Source organism: Tenrec ecaudatus, chromosome 9, assembly GCF_050624435.1.
Source record: "Tenrec ecaudatus isolate mTenEca1 chromosome 9, mTenEca1.hap1, whole genome shotgun sequence".
Classification (NCBI taxonomy): domain Eukaryota; kingdom Metazoa; phylum Chordata; class Mammalia; order Afrosoricida; family Tenrecidae; genus Tenrec; species Tenrec ecaudatus.
Window position 1 is genome coordinate 63398591 of NC_134538.1, and position 26260 is coordinate 63424850.

The 26260-nt window shown below is 42.2% G+C and overlaps 1 protein-coding gene across 1 annotated transcript in view; it reads right to left on the reverse strand.

Moving 5' to 3' along the window:
* The window catches only part of HECW1 (HECT, C2 and WW domain containing E3 ubiquitin protein ligase 1), a 246062-nt gene that overhangs the window by 173971 nt on the left and 45831 nt on the right, over window positions 1-26260 (reverse strand). The window contains exon 3 of the mRNA XM_075557535.1: window positions 25108-25202. Within this exon, the coding sequence (XP_075413650.1) occupies window positions 25108-25202 (95 nt within the window). The remainder of the gene's footprint in view (window positions 1-25107; window positions 25203-26260) is intronic.

A 26260-nucleotide genomic window follows, 5' to 3' on the forward strand; every position in this document is an offset into this window, starting at 1 on the left:
CATTTGGGGAAACTTCAAAACACAATAGTTACATGGTTTCTCGATATTCTAGCATATATTTACAAAGCAGCAGGCTAAAGCATTTTATTTTCAATTATTGCTCAACATATATGTTAGCAAATTAAGTAACCAGAATAGGTAATGATCCTGTTTCCACTCTCCTTTAAGGACTAGCTGTGGCAGGTTGAATCTGACACTGGGCAGCTCCATGTGCCCAGAGTAGAACAGTTTTCAATAGCATATTCATTGACTGGCTCTTTGGAGGCAGACCACCAGGTTTTGCTTCTGAGGCACGTCCCGTTGGATTTAAATCTCCACCGTCTGGTTAGCAGCTCAGCTGTTAACCATTTGCACTCTGCAGGGACTTCTCCAGTCTAAGAAGATTTTACCTAGACTTGATTCGGAGTATTTATTTGAAAGCAAATAACTCTTCCTAGTTACCTTTGCATGGGTTGCATAAAATATTTGCGGAAGAAAATTCTTTAAGAATTGACTAGGAATCAATTCCCCAGCCTATGTGTACCTTTTAAAAGAAAATCTATACTAAAGAAGGGAAAAAGAAGACGAAAACACGGTCGCCTCTGGATCAACGTCTCTGAGTTTGTAAAGTGCACTGGGCTTGTTCTCTCTCTCCTGCTCCGCAGTCTTAGCCTTGTGAGGGCTGTGACTGATGTTATTCCATGCACAAGGGAACACAGGGCTGCCTGGTTCTGTGCCAATCCCCTCCTTGGGGGCAGATCAGATCCACATCAAACAGCTGTGACCGATAGGGCTTTCATTGGCTAATGTTAGTGAGTATATCACCAAGTCCTTCTTCCTGACCTGCATTCGTCTAGATGCTCTGCTTAAACCAAGGCAGCATCACGGCAACATGCAAACCTCCAATACCAGACAGCCATTAGCTGCACATGAAGCGCATCGGCTAGGAAGTGAACCCAGGCAGGTGAGAATTAAGCCACAGAACTGCCAATATCTCATACATTGTTTAAAGTGCCTTTCAATTCTGCTTAAGCATAAGCGATGCACTAGTTTATGAACAACGTCATGTAAGCTAGCATCACCACGGGGAATATTTTCCAGAAACTGAAACAAGCTTCCTTACACCTTGATTGAATATTTGAGATGAGCTGCAGGGGCATGTTCCAAAGACAGAAAGGAACCTGCTGCACTCACAGACAGATCCTACAGGCTTCTGATCATTTATTTCACACAATTGATTGTTGTTTTCACGATGATACATTGCAGAAAATGAACCAATCCAATTGTGTCTACATGTTGAATTCCATGACACTTAGTCTATGCTTTAAGTTGTACAAGCTTCCTCCCCCTGCTTTTCTGAATTGCCCTACCCCTCTACAATAAGTTCACTGCCCACGAAGTCTCCTAGCTAGTCTCCTGAATTGCTGTTGTCCCTTTGATTTCATATAGGTAGCTCTTTAAAGACCATGATGTGCAAGGCAGATAAGCTTTACTACTTGAACTAAACTATGATTTTATTTTAAGAGGCCTTTCAGCTATATTTTGGCTTAAATTTTAATGATTATCACAAGGCAATAGCTTCCATGTCTACTCGGCCTCCACCCACCATTGTTACTGTGTAGAACGGTGGCGGTGTTCAGGCTGCAGTGATGCCCGGAGCTGGGTCACCAGTATTTCCTATGCCAGCAGGGCTACCCCAGGTGGACAGGTTTCAGTGGAGCTTCCAAACTAAGAACAGACGATGAAGCAGGGCTAGGCATGAAGCGGAACGTCGTCAGAGAGAGTGCCAGCACATGAGCTGTTCGGGTCGGAACACACTCAAAATACAATCGAGGAAGCGCTGCCCCTCAAACATGAGCTGACTCTAATAGCATGGGGCTAGAACAAAATCTCAGGACCTTCACTGGCTGATGGGATACAACTTAAAGTGAGAAGAAAGAGCCGCACACACCCATTAATAATAGGACCATGAAAATATACAAAATTAGAATCTAAGAAAATGGAAGATCTAAAAATTGAAATGGAGGGTGGAAGGTTTAAAAAAATTGAAATGGAAACCAGAAAGCTCAATATCCTAGACATAAGGAACCCTGGTGGAGTAGTGGTTAAGTGTTGACCTGAGATCTGCAAGGTCAGCAGTTTGAAGCCACCAGCTGCTCCACAGGAGAGAGATGGGACGTTCTACTCCCGTAAAGAGTTACAGTCTTGGAAACTCACAGGGGCAATTCTACCCTGTCCTAGAGAGTTACTATGAGTTGGCATTGCTCGATGGCAGTGAGAGAGAGTAAGCTGAATAGACTGGTATTAGGTACTTCAGAACAATCAAATGGTTTAGGATGCAATCAAATATAAAGAACAGCGGATTTAAGAGGAATGGTGCCATATGCACTGACAAAAAGGAAATCTGAAGATCTCTTTTGTAATACAATGCTGTCTATGATCAAATAATACCCACATGTCTATAACCAACACCAGCTGATACAACTATTCAAATTTAAGCACCAACACAGTCAATGGTGAAGAATTAGATAAGTTCTAGCAACTCTTCAATCAGAAATTGATCATGAATGCAATCAAGATGCATTGGTTATTACCGGTGACTGGAACACAAAATTTGGAAGCAGAGAGGAAGGAACAATTAGATCGAAAATGTGACCTTGATAATAGAAAAAAAAAGATGGAGATCGCATGAGTATCATACACGAAGAAAGAAAATGTCTACTAAAAAGACAAGAAAGACAGAAAAGATCAAAGTAAGTGACAGCAAAAGCTCTGAAACTTGCTCTCTGAAATTTATTCTTAAGCAAATAGAAGAAATGATAAAATAAAAGAGCTGCACAGGTATTTTCAAAGGGCAGCTCATGAAAACAAAGTAAAATATTACAATGAAATATGCAAAAACCTATAAGTTAGAAAGTCAACAAGGAAGAACCCACTCAGCATATCTCAAGCTGAAATAACTAAAGAAAAAAATTCAAGTCTAGAGTTGTAGTATTCAAGAATTCTATGGCCAAAATATTGCACTCTGAAGAAAGCATCCAAAGAAGGAGGAAAGAGTACACAGTCACTGTACTAAAAAGAACTAGTCAACACTCAACTATTTTCAGGAGGTAGCATGTGGGAAGGAACCAATGGTACTGAAGGAAGAAGTCAAAGCTAGATAGAAGACATCAGTATAAGCCAAGGCTACAGAAACTGATGGAATACCTCAAAATGTCTCAACAAGCTTATGAAGCTCTTAAACAATTCTTTCATCTACACCAAAAGAGATCTATATTTATAAAGAAAGGTGACCCAAAAGAATGCTGAGAATTTTTAAAAATATCATTAATATCACAGGAGAATAAGACTTTACTGAAGATAGTTAACCAATGGTTGCAGCAATACATTGAGTTCAGGGAGCTGCCAGAAATTCAGCTGGATTCACAATAAGGTTGGCACCATGGATATCATCGCTGATGTCGGATGGACCCTGGGTGCAAGTAGAGAAGACCAGAAATATATTTATCTGTGCTTCACTGATCATGTGAACACATTGACTGCGTAGATCATAACAAACTATGGATAACATTATGAAGAAAAGGAATTCCAGGATACTTTTTAGTGTTCCTACAGAATTGTACATGGACCAAGACGCAGTCATTCAAAGAGCACAAGGAAATACTTACTGCCTGGTTTAAAATTAGGAAAGGTATGTGCCAGGGTTGTGTACTTTTATCCTTTCACACTAATTCAATCTGCATTGTGAGCAAATCACCAGAGAAGATAAATTATATGAAAACGAATGTGACACTAGATTTGGAGGAAGACTTATTAACAACCTTCAATATGCCATTGACAATCCTTGCTTGCTAAAAGCCAAGAAGACTTGACATACTTGTGGATGAAAATCAAAGATGGCAGCATTCCATACAGATTACTACTTAATGTAAAGAAAGCCCAAATCTTCACTATTGGAGCAATAGAAAGCATCATGATAAATGGAGAAAGGATCAAAGTTGTCAAGGATTTCATTTTGCTTGGATCCACAATTAACATTCATGGAAGTAGCAGTCAAGAATTTAAAAAAACAAAACAAACTCCAAAACAGATCACATTGGGCAGATCTACTGCATAAGACCTGTTGAAAATGTTGAAGAGCAAAAATGGTGCTAAAGATCTAAATCAGACCTGCTGTAAGCCATAGTGATTTCATTTGCCTCCTATGCATGCAAAAATTGGACAATGAATAAAATAAGAACAAAGAAAATTTGATGCCTTTGAATGATGATCCTCTCAAAAAATATTGAAAGTACAGTGGACTCCCAGAGCAAACAGCTGCCTTGAAAGGAGTACAACCAGAATACTCCTTACAAGAGAGGATGGGGAGATTTCTGTCTCTTGTACCTCGGGCTTATTATCAGGCGAGACCATTCTTGGTAGAGCACTGAGTCCTCCAAAGAAAGGGAGACTCTGCAAGAGATGGAGTGACATAGTGGCTACAACAGGGGCTCAAACATCACAGCCCTAGTGCACATGAGGCTCGGCTGGGCAGTATTGCATCGGCAGTGTGTAGGGTCGTTATGAGCAACAGCACCAACCTGCAACCCCCATAGCTCCAGAAGTTCTGGATCCTACAAAACTTGCAAATCCCATTCTGTGTTCTTGCCATGTTGGTCAGGAATTTTCTACAGAGCCCCAGGTTTCTTCTTGGTGAAAATGGCAATCAGGTGCAGCTTAGAGAGGCTCATCCGGGACCAGCTGGGGTCCTCGGGCATATTAGCAGAATTGCTTGCCTTTTCGTGTTAGACGTGGGCCCTTCTCTCTGTAGCACATCGGATGCCGGAGCCTTCATCAGCCCCGCATCTCAGTGCCCTCAGTCAGACACAGCTCTGGCAGTTTTATCCCTTATGTTTTGCACACAAAAGTTCCCACAAGTCTACTTGGCAAATGTCCTCACAGAGGTGTGGTAAAATCTGTTCAGGAAGTATGTACGATGCGGGAGGTGATTGAGAAGGCTTTTAAAGCTGTATTGGAGCTTTGGCATTATCCGGCATTCCCCCTCTACAGGTCATTCCCATTTCTCTTAAATTACAACTGCCTTTTGAAAAGTTGTAAGTGTAAATTCAACCCATTGTTGCATATTCCAAAGATGCGATCCATCCAAACATGGGCAGAACATCAGCCTTTTTAAAAAACCATTAGAGTTTGGGAAGTTTTGTGGCTGATGTATCAAGAGTCGGGGCTTCGTTGATCTCTATCACATTATTTGCATCCCGTTCTTCCTTGTGCAGTATCAGCAGAGACAAGGCTGTGTGCTGAAAACACGCAAAGCGGTATCTCCAACCACATGGGCATAGTCGTGTGTTGACCTCCTCCACGCTCCATCTCCTATTCTCCCAGGATATTGATGCTTTGCACCCAGTGGTTGGTGTGGTTCTGGAGTGGCCCTGACTCATGGTAACCTTATGCTTTACAGAACAAACAGCTGTTGCTACTGGGTCTGCTCATTCGAGGTCTCCTCACTTTTCCTGAATCTCTGATTCACCAAACAGGGCAGCCCCCACTTTTTTTTTAGTGAATAGTCTTTCCTAATGCTGTGTCCTCATTAAAAGTGTAGTAAGGTCTTATCACCTTGCTCTAAGAAATGTTTTCATTGCATTTCTTCTCAGATTGATTTGTCCATCGTTCTGGCCATCCATCATATATTCAATGTTCTTTTTTGGGGGGGGTTTCCCTAATATTCTTGACCAGCACCAGACGTAGGTTGGCTAAGCAGTGGTATACTCAGAGTGGAGAATACTTGGCCTGGAGTATAAATTGCACTCAACATTTCAGGAAAAATTATTTGGATTTTGAAAACAAACAGAAAGATTTCAAGATGAACGCAAAAGTACATATATTTCAAAATCAGAACAAGAGATTTCCTCTCTCCCTCCCTCCCTGCCATTGAGCTGATGCCAACTCGTAGTGACCCTCCAGGACAGGGCAGAACTGCTCCTGGGAGTTTCCAGTGAGGGGGGTTGGAAGCCCTCTCTCCTGCAGAGCGGCTGGTCCTTTTGACCTGTGACCTTTGAGATGGCAGGTCAAGGTGGAATCACGACACCCCCAGGGCTCCTCCACTGAAAAAGACCACTCTGAAATGCTGCCCCATGTGACCTTGACCTGAGTTTCCCCTGGGGGCACAAAACTGGAAAAGCTCCTATAGGCACAGAAGACAGCTCAAACAGGTGTGTTCCTATGTAGTGCTCAAGTGTGCTGTGATAGCTCCATTGACCAACCCACAATTGTCCCCACATAACTCTACACGGACATCCCCCTAAGAATGCTGACAGGATCCATGTTTAGTTACAAAGCAATTACATTAGCGGAGATGCGAGAGATCAAAACTCCTGACTTCCCCTAGCATTTATACATTCACCCTGACTTTCTTATAAATGAAAACTGAGGGGCTCCTTAATTGAGGATGGGGATCTAAGTAGCAGTCTGTTGTCAATAAGAACACTGACAGCAACAGTAACTGGAAGCTGTGAATTATAAGGTCCACTTTCGGTCAGTGATCCGAGGTTTGCCTCTTGGTCTTTTATCTTGGCCTCCAATAGGGAAAACACACAGAAAACAGTTGTCATGGAGCCAATTCCAACTCCTACAACTCCCATCGCCCCCCCCCACACACACATGCAACAAAAAGTGTGTCAATTCATTTGGGCCATGATTCTTAGTATAATTATGTGATTATCTTCCATTTTGTAATCTGATTGAATGAGCCTATCTATTATAGGCCTTTACTTCTACAATGTCAAGGAAGTCAGATTTTATATACAACATTAGGCTGCATCTTCAGCCATTTTCTTTTGAGATATAAAATGAATTCAACGAGCAGAGAGCAGAGGGACCTTCTACCACAAAAGAAAGAAGTGCCAAGAGAGGAGCATGTGTCGGGATGCGGGGTCCATGCGCTGGAGAGCTCCGAGACTCGGGAAGAATCGCTGCCAAGGCACATGGAGAGCCCCAAGGGAGGTCAGGCTCACGGAAAGAGTAAGGAGGCAAAGACCTTCCTCTATAGCTGAACACCTAAAGACACCCCTACCCCAGAGCTGACCCCCGGAATTTGGACTTCTGATTTCTTAAATCGTGAGCAACTGCGGTACTTCTGTTATAACAGCAAGGAAACAGAATTACACTGAGTTCTATAATGTTTTCAAAACTCATAAATGTCTCTGCCTTTGAGTTGATTCTAATACAACCCTATAGTACAGTGTAGAACTGTTCCTGTGGGTTCGGAGAGTGTAAACTTTAGGAGAGTAGATAGCCTCATCTTTCATCCTTAGAAAGGCTGATAGTTTGAACTGCTGATCTTATGGTTAGCAAGCCAGTGGGTTGCCCACTACATGACCAGGACTCTGTTTTTTATTTCAGTGGGTCATTTTTAGAAAAATATCAGCAGGCCTTCTCAGTCATCTCTGGGTGGATTCAAAGCTCCAACCATTTGGTTTTGTGGGCCAGTGTGTTCACTATTTGCAGTACTTGATATGCCTCAAAGCCACTTAAAATTACACAAACAATAAATCAACCGAAGGCCCAAGTTCCTTCTCTAACTCCCGATCTCTGAGATCGGAAAGGAAGCAGAAGTTAAACAAATAAACATGCCTTCCACAGGTTGGCAGAACACTTTCGATTCCATTTTCCTTCCCGGAGTCTCCAAATAGGACAGCAATATACTAAGGGGGCTCACGGTGAGTCCTCCAAAAGAAAGCCTGTAAACCGAAAGGGCAAAGCCATCTTTGAGGGCCTAAGAAAATGAAAGTTAAATTTCCAGTTAATTGCATTCCCAAGGCAACTTGGTCAATCTCAAGGCCCCTGTGTTGGAGCCCGAGAGGCCTTGACAAAAGGGGAAAGGAGACAAGTCACATGCGCTGGTGATGCGTGAGCGTCGTGCCGGTTCTGCACACCCGCCTTAGCTGTGAGAGGCTCTGCTCTGTCCCTCCCGATCACAGACGTGGAAGCAGCGCGCAGGTCAGCTCAGCGGCTTTCCCAAACCCAACCAGCTGATAAGTGATAAGGCGAGCTCTCAACTCAACACAGAGTGCGGGAATCCCAGAGACTTCGCTAACACATGGAGCCACTTCTGCAGAACCAACTGAGCTGTTCGGTCTTCTTGCCCTTCTTCTACAGATTGCAGTGAGTATTCAGACGAATCCCCGGTCCTTCCTGGTGCTGCTATAAGCAGGCAGCCTCCAGAGTGTGTCCACAAACCCTGTCTTCAGGATGGCCTTGGACGCCCCCAAATTCAAGGCTCTTTAGTGAATTATCATGGGGAAAGGGACATTTATCCTACAGTTTGTACAGTGTAAGCTGGTGGCAATGTGTAAGTTAGGGTTGGTTGTCTTTACTCTGCTTTGGCTATAGGGATTTCAGGTATGAGTACTAGGTGTCGATCCATTCTGGACAAAAGGACAGCTGTGTTGACAGGCTGGACATTTGGCTTACTAAAGAGGAAAGGAGGATGCGAATGCTTCGAAAGCACAGTGCTAATGAGAGTGTTAGCTGGAAGTAATCAAATACTCCCCAGATTTTCCCGGATGATTTTTCACCTTTCCTCTTTAGCATGGTTTCTTGTATAGACCAGACAGTTCCACAAGTGGGAACATAACAAATTTTAACAAATTCCAAGAATTCACCTCAAGCCCTATGTAAGGCAAATGAAGACACTGGAGGAAGTATAAGCTTCACCTAAAGGCAACAAAGTTAAATACTGTTACCTGCCCAATCCTGCACTAACAATAACCACAATAATCTATGAGTGGACGCACAGATAGACCCTCACATTCAAAAGAGTGGGGAAATGAATGGAATTACACCCATGGATATATGTAGGTTAGACTGTGGATGTGTCTACATATATATTTATAAGCTGTATATAGATACATGAATATAGTGGATCACATATAAGAAAGGAAACATTCTTAGCCATAACCAAATAACTAGAAAGAGTGAGATTCTGGGCCTGGGGTTTTAAGACCATTTGGGAAACACCAAAGTCAACTGGCATAACACAGTGCACACTGACAACATTTTGCATCCTATTTTGATGAAGACAGAGATTTCAAAAGCTTGAGAACATCTGACTAAGGTGCAACTATTGGCCCTCCTGTCTGGGGCTCAGAAGAATGAAGAAATTTAAAGGCCAACAGGAACAATTAGTATAAAGGACCAATGGATCATATAAACCACAGCATCCATGAAACCAGAACTGAATGGTGTCTGACTCTTGTTGCTGACCATTCTGAAAGGGATAATGATAGTAGATTCTGGGGGGAGTGGTCTTAAAAGGGGGAATAAAAATAAAGTCAATTCATAAAAGAAATAGAGAGAGAGAGAAAGAAAGAAAAAAGAAAGAAAAGGCTTATGGGTCTATAGAGACTGGTGGAACCAATTGGTCCTCAGGGCTCAATTTTCCACCAAATGATGAACCTATAATGTGCAACACCCATAAAGAGCAATCATGCATCCTTGGAACCATCAACCATACAGATAAAACGAGCAGAATTTGTCCTGGGGAAGCTCGGGAGATGGGAAGGAATAAGAAGGAAGGACCAATGAGAATGATAAGTACGAGGAGAAAGTGGGAAGACATGACCTTGTGGGGATCGCAACCGAGATCGCACATCGACATGTGTATGAATTATTGCATGGAAAACTAAACTTTCACCCAAATCACATGAGGACCCTGTGCCGCGGACTGGTGGAAACTATATAAGCAGAAGCTAGGGAGACTCTAGCTAGGGAGCAAAAGCTAGGGGAAATTCCCTTTTTCCTTCAAGGTCGAGGGGACGCAGAGTTCTCCAACCGCCCTGTACTGGTTTTGCGGAGGAGCTCTCCCTACAGGTGCCCTGGAGAATTGCCTCAATCCTCCCAGACTCAGAACAAGGTGGGAGGGAAAGCAAGGTGAGTCAACATTTACAAGCTGGTCCCATTCAATGCCAGGTGCAGAGATCCTTTGAGGGGGTGAGGAGTGGGAGAGTTAGTAATGGAGGTGAGGGCACAATATTGAGAGCCATCAAACATATGAGCGATCATGTCTTGTATAAGAAAAAAGGGCTGTGAGAAACAGATATGACTGAAAGCTATTCTAGAAGCTACCTCAGAGTTCTGTGTGGCTAGATTATTTGCTGTATCACACACTGTCATGGAGTCAATGAGGACTCAGCAACAGTATAGGACAAGGAACAAATGCCCCAGTGAGTTTCTGAGACTGTAATTCTTTAGGGGAGTAGAAAGTCCTATCTCCAAAAGAGTAGCTGCGGGTTTTGAACAGCAAACCTTGTGGTTAGCAGCCCAATGCTTAACCACTACGGCACCAGAGCGCCTTATAGCCCTGCTTTATTAGAAGAACACATCCCAGGGAAATAAATGCAGTATCCAGTTTGCCAAACTCATCTGGTTTATTTTAATATGCTTCTAATCTTGTCCAAACCTTTCTATCCTCTTTCCAGCACATGGACAGCAAGCTGTTCTTGAAATCATTTTGAAAGCAAAGCCCCGCCTTAATGAACTAAAGAGAAAATTAAAGGCGCAGCACAGCAGGCTTACATCGCTTCTGTACCAGTCAGTAGACCTTAACGGCAGAGAAGATGAATGCTCTTCCCTTATCTTAGAGCCAGGGAGCATCAAGAGCGGAATCACAGATCATGACAGCCTGATCTGTTGGATAAATAGGTCTGACTACAGCAGATGGAGATATTTGTAGGAGGTAGACCTTCTGGAAGGGTTTTACTAGAAAGTAATGAAAATATTTATGGTATTAGGAATACTTGCCTGATTAATTTCGGATCAGGCTAGCCTAGGGGCAAGAAGGTGGCAGCTCGTGGGGTATTGAGTTGGCAAACCTGGGTGGTGCTACTTTTTGAGGGGGTGCACCTCTTTAGCCATGGGTTTCTAACCAGGAAGGTTGTTAGAAAAAGAGATGGAAAGGGAAGGCTCAGCTTGTCTCATTCTTTCTCCATCTGACAGCCCCCAAACACCGGGAGGACCGAGAAGCCTCACGTAGACTTCGTGGCAGACAGTATTCTAAGATAGTTCTGACATTCCCCTGATGGGAGGGTCCTGCACAATCCAAGTTGACTTTAAGCAAAGGAGCATACACGAGCATGCCTAAGCTAACCAAGTGGTGCCAAGTGTCAGGTACCTTAAGGCTGGGAGAGCAAGACCCACACCCACCCCGCCCCGCCCGCCGCTGACTGAACTGCAGAAGCAAGTGAGGCTAGCTGGCCTTACACAGATTTCTACCCTTGGGAACCTGGTTTTGGGTCGCCATGAGTTGACATCAACTGGGCTCGTGTGGGGCTTACTTAATGACACAGCCACGCTGTGCCAGACTTCTGACCCACAGAATTTCAAGCTCAAAGATGTTGCTTTAAGCTAAATTGTGGGGTGATTTGTTATTCAATGATAGAAAATGAATATGACCTTCGTCCACTGATTTCCTATACGAGTCAGGGCTCTTTTGCAGCCTGTCATTCTTTTTCATGAAAGCAATATCTTCCTATGTTAGAACCGACAAGAATGGTATCCCCCCTGGGCAAATGTGGCCAGTTTCATTTCCCTGGAAACCATGAAGTGGCTAACTGGTATTGGTACTCATGTAGCGACGGTTGCCTGGAGGTAAGTTGGTCATAGATCTCAGCGCTCCATCAGCCTCTGTAACGTGAGTGCCTGCCCTCATGCTTGGCCAGTTCACACGGACTCAAGGACCTGCCTCGTCACTGGTTAACAACACATGCTCTCAGGTCCATAAGTGGCCTGCCAGTCCTTTTGGATGAAAGCAGGACACCTACATAATTGTGCTTTCAGACTTTTGGGATACTCTGAAAGGTCAATATCTTGAAAGCTCATAATTAACCATTGAACTCATTGCTTTAAATTTAAAACACTTGGAAAGGGGTTTACAGACTCGTGAAAAATATATTACTCTTATTATTTTAAAATAAACCAAATCTGCTATTTTGAATACAGTTATTCAATTGCTGAAGTCCTCGTGCGTACTGGTATGTGGGTTTATATGCAGACACAGGATAGGAAAGGGAGGTTTTTCCTGCCATGGTTAAAAATATGAACAAAAGAATACACTGTCATTGAGTTGTTCTGATTCACAATACTGTTTCTAACCTGTGTACAGTTTTGAGGCTGTAAATTAAAAAAAAACATTTTATTGGGGGATCTTACAGCTCTTATAACATTCCATACATCAGTTTTATCAAGTCTATGTTGCATCAAGCATACATTGCCATCATCATTTTCTAAACCTTTACTTTCTATTTGGGCTCTTGCTATCAGCACCGATTTTTTTCCTCTCCCTCCCTCCCCATGCTGCCCCACCTCTAAGGCTGTAAATTTTATCGTAACAGTTAGCCTCATCTTTCTCCCAAGTAGAAGCTGATGAGTTTGATCTGCCAACCTTGTGATTAGTAGTCCAACACTTAACCTGAGAGTGCCACTAGGGTACCTTTCTATCTTTGTTGGGAATTTAAAATTAATAAATTAATTAATTTGTATTGTGTAGACCAATCAAACTAGGTGACTGTAGAGGAAAAGTTTGTGGTCTTAGACTTATTTTGATTTTTCTTTCTTTTCGTTCTCCTTGAAATTCAAAATCTTTTTTTGTTGTTGACATTTCTGAGAATCATTGGTCTTCCAGATGAGGGCTTTGTCTTTTATTGCTGGTTAAGCCCATCTACGGCATAAGGAGCGACAAGAGTTAGCTCTTCGCATCTAAGGACATGCAATGGAAGAAAGAAAGCCTGCTTTCATTTTACTGTTAAAAACAGCTGTTATACGAATTTGCTACAAAACCTTTAGGTGCATTAAATCAGAGATGATGGCAATTGCTATTCTACTAATATCCACCCAAGGGAAATAATAGTTATGGTATTTTTACAGACTTCTGTCCAGTCATCCACTTGCACGGACTAAATAGATTAGCAGTATCAACAAACAATCTAAAGGATGGAAATGGTCCATTTATTTGAGTATAGCGGTAAAAGTATAATCAGTATTTCTTCCTCATTAAATGAAAAAGTTGGTTTTGGAAAGAAGCCGACACATCTATTTGTTTTCACAAAACCATTTCCCCCTCATTGGCTTGCTTTAAAATTGTTAAGATGCAGTTTCCTGGAGAAATACATTTAAGATCTAGATCAAAAGAGTGTCTCTCTCACCGATGCAATGTCTTTTGTCCCGTGACATAATTCAAGGATACTTAACTCCTGCAAAAAGTCTAGGAACAGTCTAGTAAGGTCCAAGAGCAGGGCTTGCTGTTAAGCCCTGTTAGCTACCGCTTCAGATGCTCCCTTCAACAACCTCAGCAATGTTCCCTCCAGGCATGAGGTGATTAGTGCCTTGCTTTTTACAATGTGATAGATCCCTTTCTTTCACACAAGCCAGGATAATTTTGGATCTTTCATTAACCACTGCTTAGCACCCAAGAACCTGACATTGCCACTGTCCATATTTTCAGGGACTTTGTGGACCAATGATACATAGTGAAAAAATTTTAGTTGTTAAATATTTCATTTTACTTAGACCAATAAGCAATACCCATTGAAGGAACAGTAAGAAATTAAAGGGCATCATGCATCGAGCCAGTCTACTGCAAAATAACTCTTTAAATTATTATTTTTTAATTCTTAAAAAGCACAGTTGTTACTTTGATAACTCAATGTGCCTGAACCAAGCCATGATATTTTCAATCACCTCACATGTATACAAAGGTGGTACAGTGAACTAGGTAGACAGAAGAAATGACACACTAAACATGTGATGCTAGCAGAGGTTACTGAATGCACCATGCATTGCCATTCTTGGAGGAAGTACAACCGTAGAAGTGAGTCTAGTGAGACTTTGGCTCACGTATTTTGGTCCGGAGAGGAGGTATTGTTCAAGAAGGTCATCATGTTTGGTGAAGGAGAGGGCCAGTGAAAGCGAGGGGACCCTTCAATGATTACATAGTGACACAATAAACTCACCAAGGGGCTCAAATAAACCAAAGATGACGCGGATGCTACAGGACCAGCAACAGTGTGTTCTGTCATGCTTACCACACCAAACCCAATCAAGTCCATTGTCATCTAGTGGATCCTCCCTCATAGTGACCTTGACCTTATAGGTCAGAATGAAACTGATCCTTGAGGTTTCCTAGAGTAGAAATACTTATGAAAACAGCCTCATCTTTTCCTCATCTTTTCTGCTGGATTTGAACCAGCGGCCTTGTAGTTAGCAGCCCGATGCACCACTGGACTCCTTTCGGTTATGCTTAAGATAAAGTAAACCAACTCAAACATTTAGGAGTTGGTGCCGACTCAATGGCAACTAGCAACAATTCATGGGGAACAAAATCCTCCTTGCAGGATGCCTACGTTGTAATCTTTAACAAGAAGATCTCTAAATAAGCGGCTCACTGTGCTTTAAAACAATTGATTGTCTGGGTGGAGCCCTACCTTATAAATACCTGTTAAAATAAAATACACAATTCAGTCATAATTTTGAACAACTGCTTGGCCACCATCTATCCATGCATTCATTTCCAGGTATCATTCTATGGGCCTTTGAAGTAGCAATGAATTCCTTTAGAGAAGGTATTTTGAATGTGCGAACTAAGCCCTTGATTGGAAAGATGAAACTTCTTCTTGCATAAAGACACACATTCTTGGGGACTCACAAGGCAGCTCTACTCTGTCTTAGGGTGTTGCTATGAGTCAGTATTGACTTAATGACAGTGAGGTGTTGTTGCTTTATTTAACTAGGCTGTCGTTTACTATTTCTACACTCCAAACTTTCAGTATATTGTCCAACTATTTCTATCGGGGCTCATAAGTATCCCAGAGGTTTCCTGGTGCCCTTGTGGGTTACAAATTGGGCTGCTAAGCACAAGATCGGTTCACACCCAGCAGTTTCTCTGAGGGAGAAAGACGAGGCTTTTCTACTTCCATTAAGATGGACAGCCTCGCAAACCCACACGCCCAGTTGTATTAATGATCTCCCTATTTGTCATTCCCTGACTTCTGTTGGGGAACCAGAATCACCAGGGTATTTTCTTTAATATGTGGAAACAAATATATACTAAATGAGAGAAAATTTATCAGTTCAATTTCAGTTTACATAAAATTATGACACAATTGTATTATTCATTTCTTTATTCCATTCTTCCAATGCATTGCTCCCCAAAGCGTTTCAGAATGGTGGTATGGTACTCATGTCCACCCCTTTCCAGAATAAATATTGATCTAAACCCTGTGTCAGAAAATACAATCTTCGTTGAAAACAAAGGCTTTCTTTTGCTAGGCTGATGCTGTCATAACAGAGTAGGGTGAATTCTAAAGCGAATCACTCCCCGAGTAACAAAACGGCAGGATAACTTGCAGACACGCAAAGATGATTCACGTACAACCCCAGATCTCTGAGGATTGCCAGCTTCTAGGAGCTAAAAAAAGGACAGCAAAGAACATTCCTGTAGGGCCGTGATTGTTTCATGAATTATGATAAAACAAACTTCCATTTTTGCCATCACCCGTTTGTGGGTTAGCGTTAGGGTAGCACCAGGAAATTCAGACAAATGAAAGCTCAGCCAGGTGTCCAGAACCAAACACCAAACCCAAACCAGTGTCACCAAATCAAACCAGAGTCATAGTGACAATCCCATGTGATGGACTGGAACTTCCTCCTGGGTCTTTTGGGCTGCAATCTTTAGGGAAAGTTACAAGCGCACACAGCATAGGTTCCCAAACGTAACCCTGTTTCTCAGTGGAAATCAAAAGCTGTTGAGTGCACCCCTGGCAAGTAAAAGCCTTCTTCCTGTAGCCCACATCCCAGGATAAAGTGTAGGTATCTGTCTTTGCGGCCCCCAGGATAGTTCCGGTGCTCCCAGAAGGTCCAACCACCCACTTTGTGAAATAGTTACCCAGCAATAAGGCAAAAGCCAACTACCTAACTGCTGAGACGGGGTGTCCTTTTGTCCTGAAAAGGTGCCTTTACTTTATGCAGACGCATAGGCTCACAAGTATGAGAGAAGGGATTTGAATCTATCTGCTTGATGTCAGTGTGCTCTCAACTTTCTTCCCTAAGAGTTCAACAAGGTGCCTGCATAGACACACACACACAAATTAGTCCAAGTTCTACAACTAGAAGGTATGCTGTCTAGGTTTTCTTTTCTGTTCAAAGTGTAAAGACATTCAATTATGAATCGCTGGGAGGAAAGAGCAGCATGTTTCTCAAGGCCAGCTATCTGGGAGAACTCAACCACAAGCACAGGATTGTGTCAGCGCACCGAAAAGTCAAGTTCTCTGTTCTTATTTTTGAATAAAGTTGCTTCTGACAAGTCTTTCCTCCCTTGTCAGCCACACATCACTATGCTCACAGAAAGCAAAGTTAGGCCTCTGCTCTCCTTGAAAGTCCAAAGTAAAAGACAAGTTCACGATGAGATACCACCATACACCACCACCACCAACTAACTTAAAACAACCAACCCAACAGAAAAGAACAAATCCTGGAGAGACTGTGGGAAGATTGGCATCCTCATACATTAGTGGTGGAAAGCAATCTGGTGCTACCTCCAAGAACTGGGAACAGAAATTCCGAATGACCCAGCAAACTCTCTGCTGGGTATATACCTTAGAGAAGTAAGAGACAAAGCACCCACAGACATATGGGAACCCATGTTCACTGCAGCACTGCTCGTAATAACTAGTGAAGTTAGCCAATAACTAAAGGAAAAATACTGTATGAGACCACTGTTTAAGGAAAAATATGAATAAAAACAAACAAACAAACAACAACAAAATAACTAAAAGAAGAACTTTCATACAAAGGGATCAGACTTTGAAGTTTGCTAGTGGGTCAAGGGAAGGGCAAGGGAGGGAAAATTAAGCAATAAGTAGAGAGTAGGTGGGTGTTGACTTGGGTGAAGTGGAGATGGTGCTCCATAAGATGTAAAGGAGAAATTGAGTATTGGGGGAGTGGTGACCTATTGGGGGATTGATTGGTGTTTTAAACAAGTTGATGATCTAAAATATAAACCTCCACCTAATTTACAATAAGTAAGCAAATGAACAAATAAATCTTCTTAAAAAGAGAGAGAAAAAGAAAAATTTAGAAATTACTAGGAATGAAGTTTCTAGAAAGAAAAATATAATGATTTCAAATAGAGAAACAAGTCTTAATTTTGGCTTTTGTTAACAATTTTTTAAAATCTGAAAATATAGTGAACATAGCCATATATTGTATACTTGAGTGATATACATAAACAGGTTCCAACAAAACTCAAGGAACTTTAAAAACCAGCTGCATAACTATGTGTATATTCATCTGTTTGATGTATAAACTGCTCACCCCCACAGATTGAAGCAAACTGCCAAATGTCTTCGAATGTCCTCTTCAATCCGCTCATTTTCAGGTTCTGAAGCTTTTGGGTTTCTTTTTAGACTCTGATTTTCTGATGTACTTTAAATTTCTTGTCTAATTATTTTAATTAGTTTAACTCTATAATCTGTTTTAATTACTGTGAGCTTAATCTTCCTTCATTATTTTCATGGACCACAAATATCCTTAATTTTTTCTCATTTATTCTGATGAACCTAGTCACTCTACCTTTCAAAGGCATCTTGTTTATATTTAATTTCAGTTCTATTGAATCTATAAATCAATTTAGGGAGAGATTATGTGATTTAAATTCAAAGCTTCTGAAGTAGTTTGCGTCTGCATATACTGAAGTACTCTATAACTTTGATAGTGTTTTCAAGTTTTCTTTATATTGGTGTTTTCTATTAAGTGTTTTTTTTCCATCATATTTTCTTTGACTATAGTAGAGTCAATCATGCATTTTGAGCTAATGTATTACTTCAAGTCATTTTATTCAGTTATTTAGGTTTTGTTGAAATATAGGTTATCTGCGAGGGATGGTGCTTTCATCTTCTCAGTTTCAGCCTGAATCTTGCTTCTTTTGTTTGCCTAGTGCCATTGCTTGTGCTTCCAGAACAAGCTCAAATAATCATGGTACCGTGAACTTCCCGTCTTGTTTTCCGTGTCAATGAAATAAGTTCTATCTCACCAGAGAGCATGATGCTGGCATTTGGCTTGAGATATAAATGCTCATACACAGATGGTTTTGGGTTTAAAAAGTAGTTCAGGCTAAGCGAATAAATATAGAGTTGTCCAGATATCATTTTTTGTGTGTCTATGGGGAACATTAAGCAGTCTTCTTAAAATATAGTTTACCCAATTTTATAATCTGGGTATAAACCTTATGTATTAAAGTTATCTTCATGTACTTTTGAAATCTCTTTGGATATATTAAATTTAACGGTTTTATATTCACATTCATAAATAAGGCCATTCTACATTTTTGCTTTTCATAGTTAACTCTGATAGTTCTGATTTTGGTGTTAGGATGGCTAAGAACAGTATTTTGGAAGCTTTTTTCTTTTGATCTGGGACGTTTAAACAGTACCAGGCTGTCTGTAAGTCAATAATTTAGAAGGTTTTCCGTGTGAATTCATCTGAAAGTTGTCTTATGGGAATCAATATTTTCTTTTCTTTATTTTAAGTCTGCTCTGTGCCCAGTTCATTGCTTTTACCCCCTGAGAGGTCAATGTTTCCATATCACCGTGGTGAGGCCTAAATAGTGACTTTATCCCGGGGTTTCACGGAAGCTTCATACTGTCTTATAGGTGGTACATTGGTCAGATTCACGCCCAAATCCATCCCACTGATAGTTCTGCATCTTTCACCTCGGGATTTACTGCCAATTTCCTTTCATTTATAACATTCCTTACCTTAAACCAAAGGTTTAAGCAGTGGTTAAGGCTGCTAACCAAAAGGTTGGAGATTTCAATCCATCAGGTGCTCCTCACGTTAAAGATGTGACAATCTGGTTTTATAAAGATTTATAGCATTGGAAACTCTGTGGGGGAAGGGCTACCCTATCCTATAGGGTGGTTATGAATTAGAATCAACTGAATGGAAATGAGTTTTGTTGTTTTTCATTTTTTCGTAAATACTGGAGTATTATGCTTTTGGGGGGGCAGTGATTTCATGCTGAGGGCGGAGGAGCAATGGGGCGCTGCAGGAAAGGAGGGACAGTGATTTCACAGCTTGAAGAATGTGATCGACGCCACTAAAATGGATGTGGGGACACTTGAATTGGTGTCGAGTTTTGCTATGTATCTTCTCAACAACAACAAATAACATCAGTGGCTTTGAAAAAAGTGATTTGCTTTACATAGTGCTGACCACAAAATAGTGTATCTTCTCCTCAAAAAGACTTCCAAGTGTCCAGAGCTTATTCAATTAGGAATCTATGTCAGGGAAGAATGACAATGGTGTTTTCTATGACAGTGGTCCGCAAACGTTCGGTCATCGTGACTCTTTTCCAGAATCTACAGAACAATGTCGATGTATTCCCCCAGGAACCCGACCAAACGTATCCGTATAACCTTAGGATCCCACAGACATTCCTCACCCAAGTCTAAGCACGTGGCTTGTAGAAACCTGCAAAGAGCTCCAAGTTCTATAAGTGAGTCTATGTTTTCTCTAATGTCATTTCTAAAGGAAACGGGACTTGAAAAGAGTGGTTTAGAATGATCTACTGACAATCCGCTGCACAAGATTTCTTCAAAGTGTTGAAAAGCCAGAGAGCTACTTTGAGGACTCAGATAACACCTGACCCAAGCCATGGCATTTTCCATCACCTCATGCAAGTGAAAGTTGGGCACTGAATAAAGAAGATCAAAGAAAAATGGATGCATGTGAACTATGGTGTCGGCAAAGAAGACTGAAAGTACCAGTAGAAGTACAGAATGCTCCTTAGAGGCCAGGATGGCGGGACTTCCTCTCACATGCTTTGGACATATGATCAGGAGAGACCAGTCCCTGGAGAAGGACATCATGCTTGGTAGACAGGCGGGAAGTAAAATCAAAGACGGTCCTCCATGACTTGACTGACGCAGTGGCTGCAACCAGGAGCTGAAGCGCAACAAGTGGGCGGGTGACACAGGACCGGGCAGTGTTTTGTTCTGTTGCACAGGGAGTAGCTATGAGTCGGAACTGACCCACTGGCACCTACTAGCCACAACAATGACAACCACAGACCGGGAGCTAGCCGTCGTGCTTCACGCCATTGTCATACTGAGCCAGCTAGTCACCCCTTTCTCTGCACTCTGTCTTCATTCTCGAGTGCAAGGCCTTTTAGATACCATTAGAATTTACCGCTTAGCTATGTCGCTTCTCAGCTACAAGGTCTTGTATGTTGTTTGTCTCTGTAACCTGTGTTGTTCTTCCTAAGGGCTATCGAGTCAGCTTGGACTCATCATGGCTCGTAATGTAAAACAGAACGCAACACTGCCCGGTCCTGCGCTAGCCTCACCGTGGCTTTTACGTTCAAGGCCATCGCTGCAGCGCTGTGTGAAACATGCATCTTGTGCAGGGCCTTCCTCTTTTTCATGGCCCCTCGACTTTATCAAACAAGATCTTCGTTTCCAAAGACAGATACCAACCATGGTTTCTTATATGCAAATAAGACTAGGCAAGAGAAAAGTATGATAGACGGATAAGAACAAGTGACAACCCCTTTTCATAACACGGTCAAGAGTGGTCAGGAGCACAAAGAAAGAAGGTAAAGGGGACATGAAGGAATAAAAAAAAGAATTAGGGCCTATTGAACTTTTTGCTGCTCAGCGCTCTACACTATTGGTCAAATCAAAGGTTCACTTTATATCTGTTTCTTTCTTTTTTAAAAAAGAACCACAGTTTTAGTGTCTGTTCACAAAGTAACTCATAGTGAATTTAGCGCATGAGATCGTGGCCACGTTTTTTAAGAGACAAGTGCAGCATAGATAATCCTCCATTGACAGTACATCTCCAGAGCTTGCTGACACATTTCTTTTCAGAAACTGGCTAGCTATCCCCCTTGGAAGCACTTACTCTCACTGCCATTAACTTGATTCCAACTTCCCAGATCAGATGGCAGACCATGCTATAGACCTGGGTAACAAAATGATAAGGTGAAAGACTTGGGTTTAGTTACATGGTCACCTAGCAGGTGGCAACTTAACCACCATAGTCATCCTGCTTGTCTCACACGTAGACTCTGTGAATCAACGGTATTAATGCAAGGGAACAACTTGAAAAGGGGAATCATGCAGTAAAGCCGTGTTATTGTCTGTCACTAGGTTTGCCCCTGAATCATGACAACATTTCATGTGGAATGGGAGAAAGTGCTGCCGGTCCTGTACCGCCCTTCTGATTCGTTGGGAAACATACCATGGTTATCTATAGGGTTTTCACTGGCTGATGTTTGAAAACCTGCAGAAACTGACTGAAGTAGTTAGTTTATTGTGTCAACCTGGCCGATAAACACGTGTGGGGTTAATTGAAGGGCGGAGAAATAAATGGCTCAGTGAGCCTTGCCTTTCTAGTTTTTGGTTCTATTGCTTTCTGATAGTCGGACCAGGGTGCAGCTGCCTTACCCAGTTCCCTGCTTCAGTTGGCAAGGCTCACTTCCTGCAAGACATCCCTGAGGAGAAGCCACATGGACCTACAGCAATGCAACCCTGGGTGCTGGAGCACCCATGCAAAGGGCCCTGCAAGCGCTGAGATGCTTATACAGTCACTGATGTAGCTTTCCTCCTGCAGTTGGCATCATTGCATCTGTTTTGTGAGATGGAGGAGGACTTTGTGGATTGGTGTTGGACATATGGGTGAATGGGTTAATGTTGGACTTGTGCAGCCCTGGGTTGGGATGTTTTCTTGATGCACACTTAACCTTTATATAAAACTCTCTCTCATACATGAGTTTCTGTGGCTTTGTTTCTTTACAGTTCCCAGACTAACACACCGACAGTGGCAAAACATGAAGTGCATTGGCCTGGAATTGAAATCAGGTATCATTGCACTCGAAAGGCAAGAATGCTATCAACTGAACTCCCTCCACCACCACCACCACCACCTGCCATCTATGGAGCAATAAACCAAGAACTAAACTCACTGTATGGAGTCCCTTCTGATTCATAGTGACCCAGAAGAACAGAGTAGAACTGCCCCTGTGGGTTTCCAAGACTGTAATTCTTTACGGGAATAGAATGCCCTCAACTTTCTCCTGAGAAACAGTTAGTAGTTTTGAACTTTTGACTTCACAGTCAGCAGTCTAGCTCCTAGTCCACTACACCACCAGGGCTCTTTCATAGAGAAATTAGGGCCACGAATCATTTTAATGGTATCAAATTGTCATACGGGAAAATGTATGCTCCCTTCTGCCCTGGACTCACAGAGCTCATCCCTTATGTGGCAGGGGAGAATTACTCTGTCTGTCCCTGTCAAAACAAAGCCTATTGCATTATGCTGCAGAAAAGGCTGTCTGTGGCATGTACATTACCCCGTCAGTCCAAGTATCTAACGATTTATGTGAGGAAATCATTATGGGGATACTAACTAGCAATAGCTGTGTGTCAAAATATTTCAAGATGCAAGAATTTTAAGTATGAGCAACAGAGGACACATGGGATAAAAAAGACAAAGTCAAGGTTGGAATGAATGGCGTCTCTTTAACCTTTATGCCAAATTATAGGAAAGCACCTCATTAGGGAGTTTCCGCTGAGATGGAAGCCCTTGTTTTTAGGGATGGAAGCCCCCGAGAAGCGTGTTTGCTAAGAATCGGCCCCACATTGGAGTGTTTGTTTGCATGTCCTTGGAGCAGTTTTCTGGTAGTTGTTGTCTTGCTTTCTTTGCATCATTCATTGTGCATTACTTTGAGGGGAGATGAGGCATTACATTGATGTGAGAAGAAGGTAGACCTGGGTTGAGGTCAGGGGCACCAAATGCTCTGTGGAATTCTCCAAGTGAAGTGTTCACCTGAAGATAATTTGTCTGAATTCCACATCTGGCTGATGCTCACTTGCAGTGTCATTATTGAACAGAGGCACCCGCCCCCAGCTCCAGATCTGAGGCAAGGCCAGTTTCTCATTCAGGGACAAGGTCCTCCCTCCCTCACCAAGGGATGCAGGAGTCTGAGGAGCAACCACCTGCCTTCGTTCTCCTGGTCCTAACCCAGCTCCACATCACTTCCAGGCCTCTTCCTTCCCCTGCTTTCCTGCTTTGTCCAGCTGCCTCTGGGTTCTTGGAGCCCTAAGTTGAGTCAATGTCTTGGAGGAGTTGATGCTTCAGCCTTAACCTCTGGCCAGGATCTACTGGAATCTATTTGGCTTTGTCTAAGTACCGGCTTTTGAGGACTGTCTATCCAGGTGGGGCTGGACGATGGGGCCAGGCCCCCTGAAGATAACCCTCCTCCCTACACTTAAATCCCTGTCCTACCCAGTAAAGGGAAAGACATCATGGTCTGATCTGATGGTAGTGTGTTAGCCAGTTGCCATGGCATCACCTCGAAGTCATAGCAACCTCATGTGTGTCAGAGGACAGCTGGGGTCCATAAGGATTTCAAAGCCTATTTTTGTTTGTTGGCTTGTTTGTTGATTTTAAGTAGATCATTAGGCTTTCTTTGGAGATGCTTCTGGATGGACTCATACCTCCAATTTTTTGGTTTACAGCACAGTTTGTTAACTATTCACCTTATCCAGGCACGTCATGCTTGGTGTGGAAAGCATGGAAACGCCTGTCCACGTAGGGCCTCTCCTTTTCCTCTCCCTGCCTCTCCTGCAGGGTTTGCTGAGACCTGTCTTTCCCGGACTGGTATCGGTGCTCTTGGACTTCTCAGGATGCACACAGGAAAGCTTCTGGCCCCGGACTGCTCATCTTGCAGTTTGTCTCATGGACACAAAGAACTAATCTTTAGGACACCGGTGAATGTATTGCAAAATAGCTGGATGGTCTCTTTTTAGATCCCATAGAACTTTCTGAATCATTCATATTACATTTCCAATATTTTCCTTTTGCTTAGCAAAACAAAGCAAAACCTTTTTAGAATTTTAAATGGAAACTAGCATGACAGAGTCATGGAGTTGGGCTGCCCACAGCAGCTAATCCACAGCCACTCCTCTGGAAGATGATGGCGCTGTCTGTTCCCGTGAAGATTCACCACTTTGGAAATACTACCGAGCCGCGGTTCTCAACCTATGCACCATGACCCCTTTGGGGGTCAAACGACCCTTTTCCAGGGGTCGCCCGATTCATAACAGTAGCAAAATGACAGTTCTGGAGTAGCAATAATTTTACAGTTGGGGGTCACCACCACATGAGGAACTGTATGAAAGGGTCACGGCGTGAGGAGGGTTGAGAACTCCTGCTAGAGTGTCGGAAAGAGATGGGAGTTGCCTTGGTTTGAAGTGTTTTGTATGAAAAAAATACTCCACGGTTTTCCTTCAGCCTCTCCACTTAGTTATTTTTAATTTCATGTGCGAAGGAACGGTTTCTAATTAAATTTTGCTTTACTGAATCAGATGTCTTAGGAACTAAGGTTAAAAACAAAAATGAAAACACAGCAAAGATAAAAGCTGGACTGTAATTTTGGAAAAGTGGTATCTATTAGCAGGAACTAAACAAAGCATTACAGTAGGAAGCAAAAGGCACAGTGTAAATTCTGAATCTGCAACCAGTTAACTGTGTAGCCTCAGGTATGATACATTCCTGAAATTCTCTTGGCTCCATTTTCTCATTTATAAATATACAGATACCAGAAATCCTAGTCCTTTTCTAGGCCAACAATTTTAGGCTCTGTGAGGCTAAAACGGTGAGGCTCTGTAAATTTATTTATAAGTTTATCATTTTAAAAAGAAATTAAACAGGAAATCATTAATATTGAGAACCATGCAATTCTTAAGAATGTGTTCCAAAGAAAGACTTGCTATTTACTGACATTAAGTACGTCCCTCTTAAGAACACCTAACTGTAGAGAACATTGAACGTCAGCATTTTTGAAACCCAGAGTGTGCATGAATCTGGCTGTCTTCACATTTCATTCCTCTTCACATTCGTGGTCCATCTATTAATCATCTATAGCTGTCTAGCCATATGTGCGTGTGTGCATGCAAATGCACGCACACATTTACATATATCATATACACATGCATACACATGCACACAAGCGTAAGAACAGAAGAGAAAATAAAGAAGCCCAGAGTTGTCTGTCAAAGAGGAGAAAATGAGACTTACAGGAGCTGCTGAGTTTTTAACTGTCACACACGGGGTGGTGGCTCTCAGGGCTCCGCTCACTCCATGGTAATATTTGAAGCAGATCTTAGTTTCAGCTGAAAGACAAAAATAATGAATTGAGAAGCCTCTAGGAACTACAACCTAATTCTACTCATCAGCTAACCCAGGTATCCATGGAAATTATAGTCAACATGTGATCTCAAATAGATAAGATTGAGTTCTTTCTAAAAGTTTGTCAAGATAAAAAGTTATTGTGTTAGACAGGGTTCTCTAGAGAGACAAAACCAGATTGCTAATAATTCTATATATATTTTTATAAAGATAGATAGATAACATAAGAAATGAATAGTTAAATTATATACAGATAGATAGATATACAATACAATAAATGAACAGGTAAATTATAAAGCAGTACAAATGGCTCAGGGCAACTCACTCCTGTGAGAGAGCTGTGAGACACTGGCAGTCCTTCATGTCTTGAGGGCCACCAGGTAGACCTCTGTAGAGAGATTCAGGCTATCCCTGCACAGGCAGCAAAGAGCAAGGCAGGTCACCAACAGTCAGTCCCCAGCTCAAGAGATGTAAATTCCAATTGTGTAGTGAGGCAGGTCTTAAAGGGACCTCAAATTACAGCGACACAGTCCACAGGTTAGGTGTCCCACAGGTACTGTAGCTTGCAAATTGAGGCACAGAACAAGCAAGGCAGCTGCACACTGGTCCGATGATCAAAGAGCGAGAGACAAAAAAGGCGAGGCTCACTGAGCCATTTATCTCCCTGCCCTTCAATTAATCCCATATGTGTTTATTGGCCAGGCTGGCACAATAAACTATCTCATTATAATCTTAGAATTTTGGGATCCAGGTTAAATCTGGTATCTATATCCCTCAACATCTACCCTATCCCATTAGAGGCTTGTGCTTGTAAACATTCAGGTCTAAGAATTTAGATGACTTCATGTCAACCACTAGTCTGTTTATAGTACAATTTTCTGCTTTCTTTAATTTCTCTGGATTAATATATCTATAGGTGCTACTAACTACAAGGTTATAGTTCAAACCCACCAGCTGCTCCTGAGGAGAAAAAGGAGACTGTCTGCTCCCATAAGTCTATACAGTTTCAGAAAACCTATACAGAGTTGGAATCAACTTGATG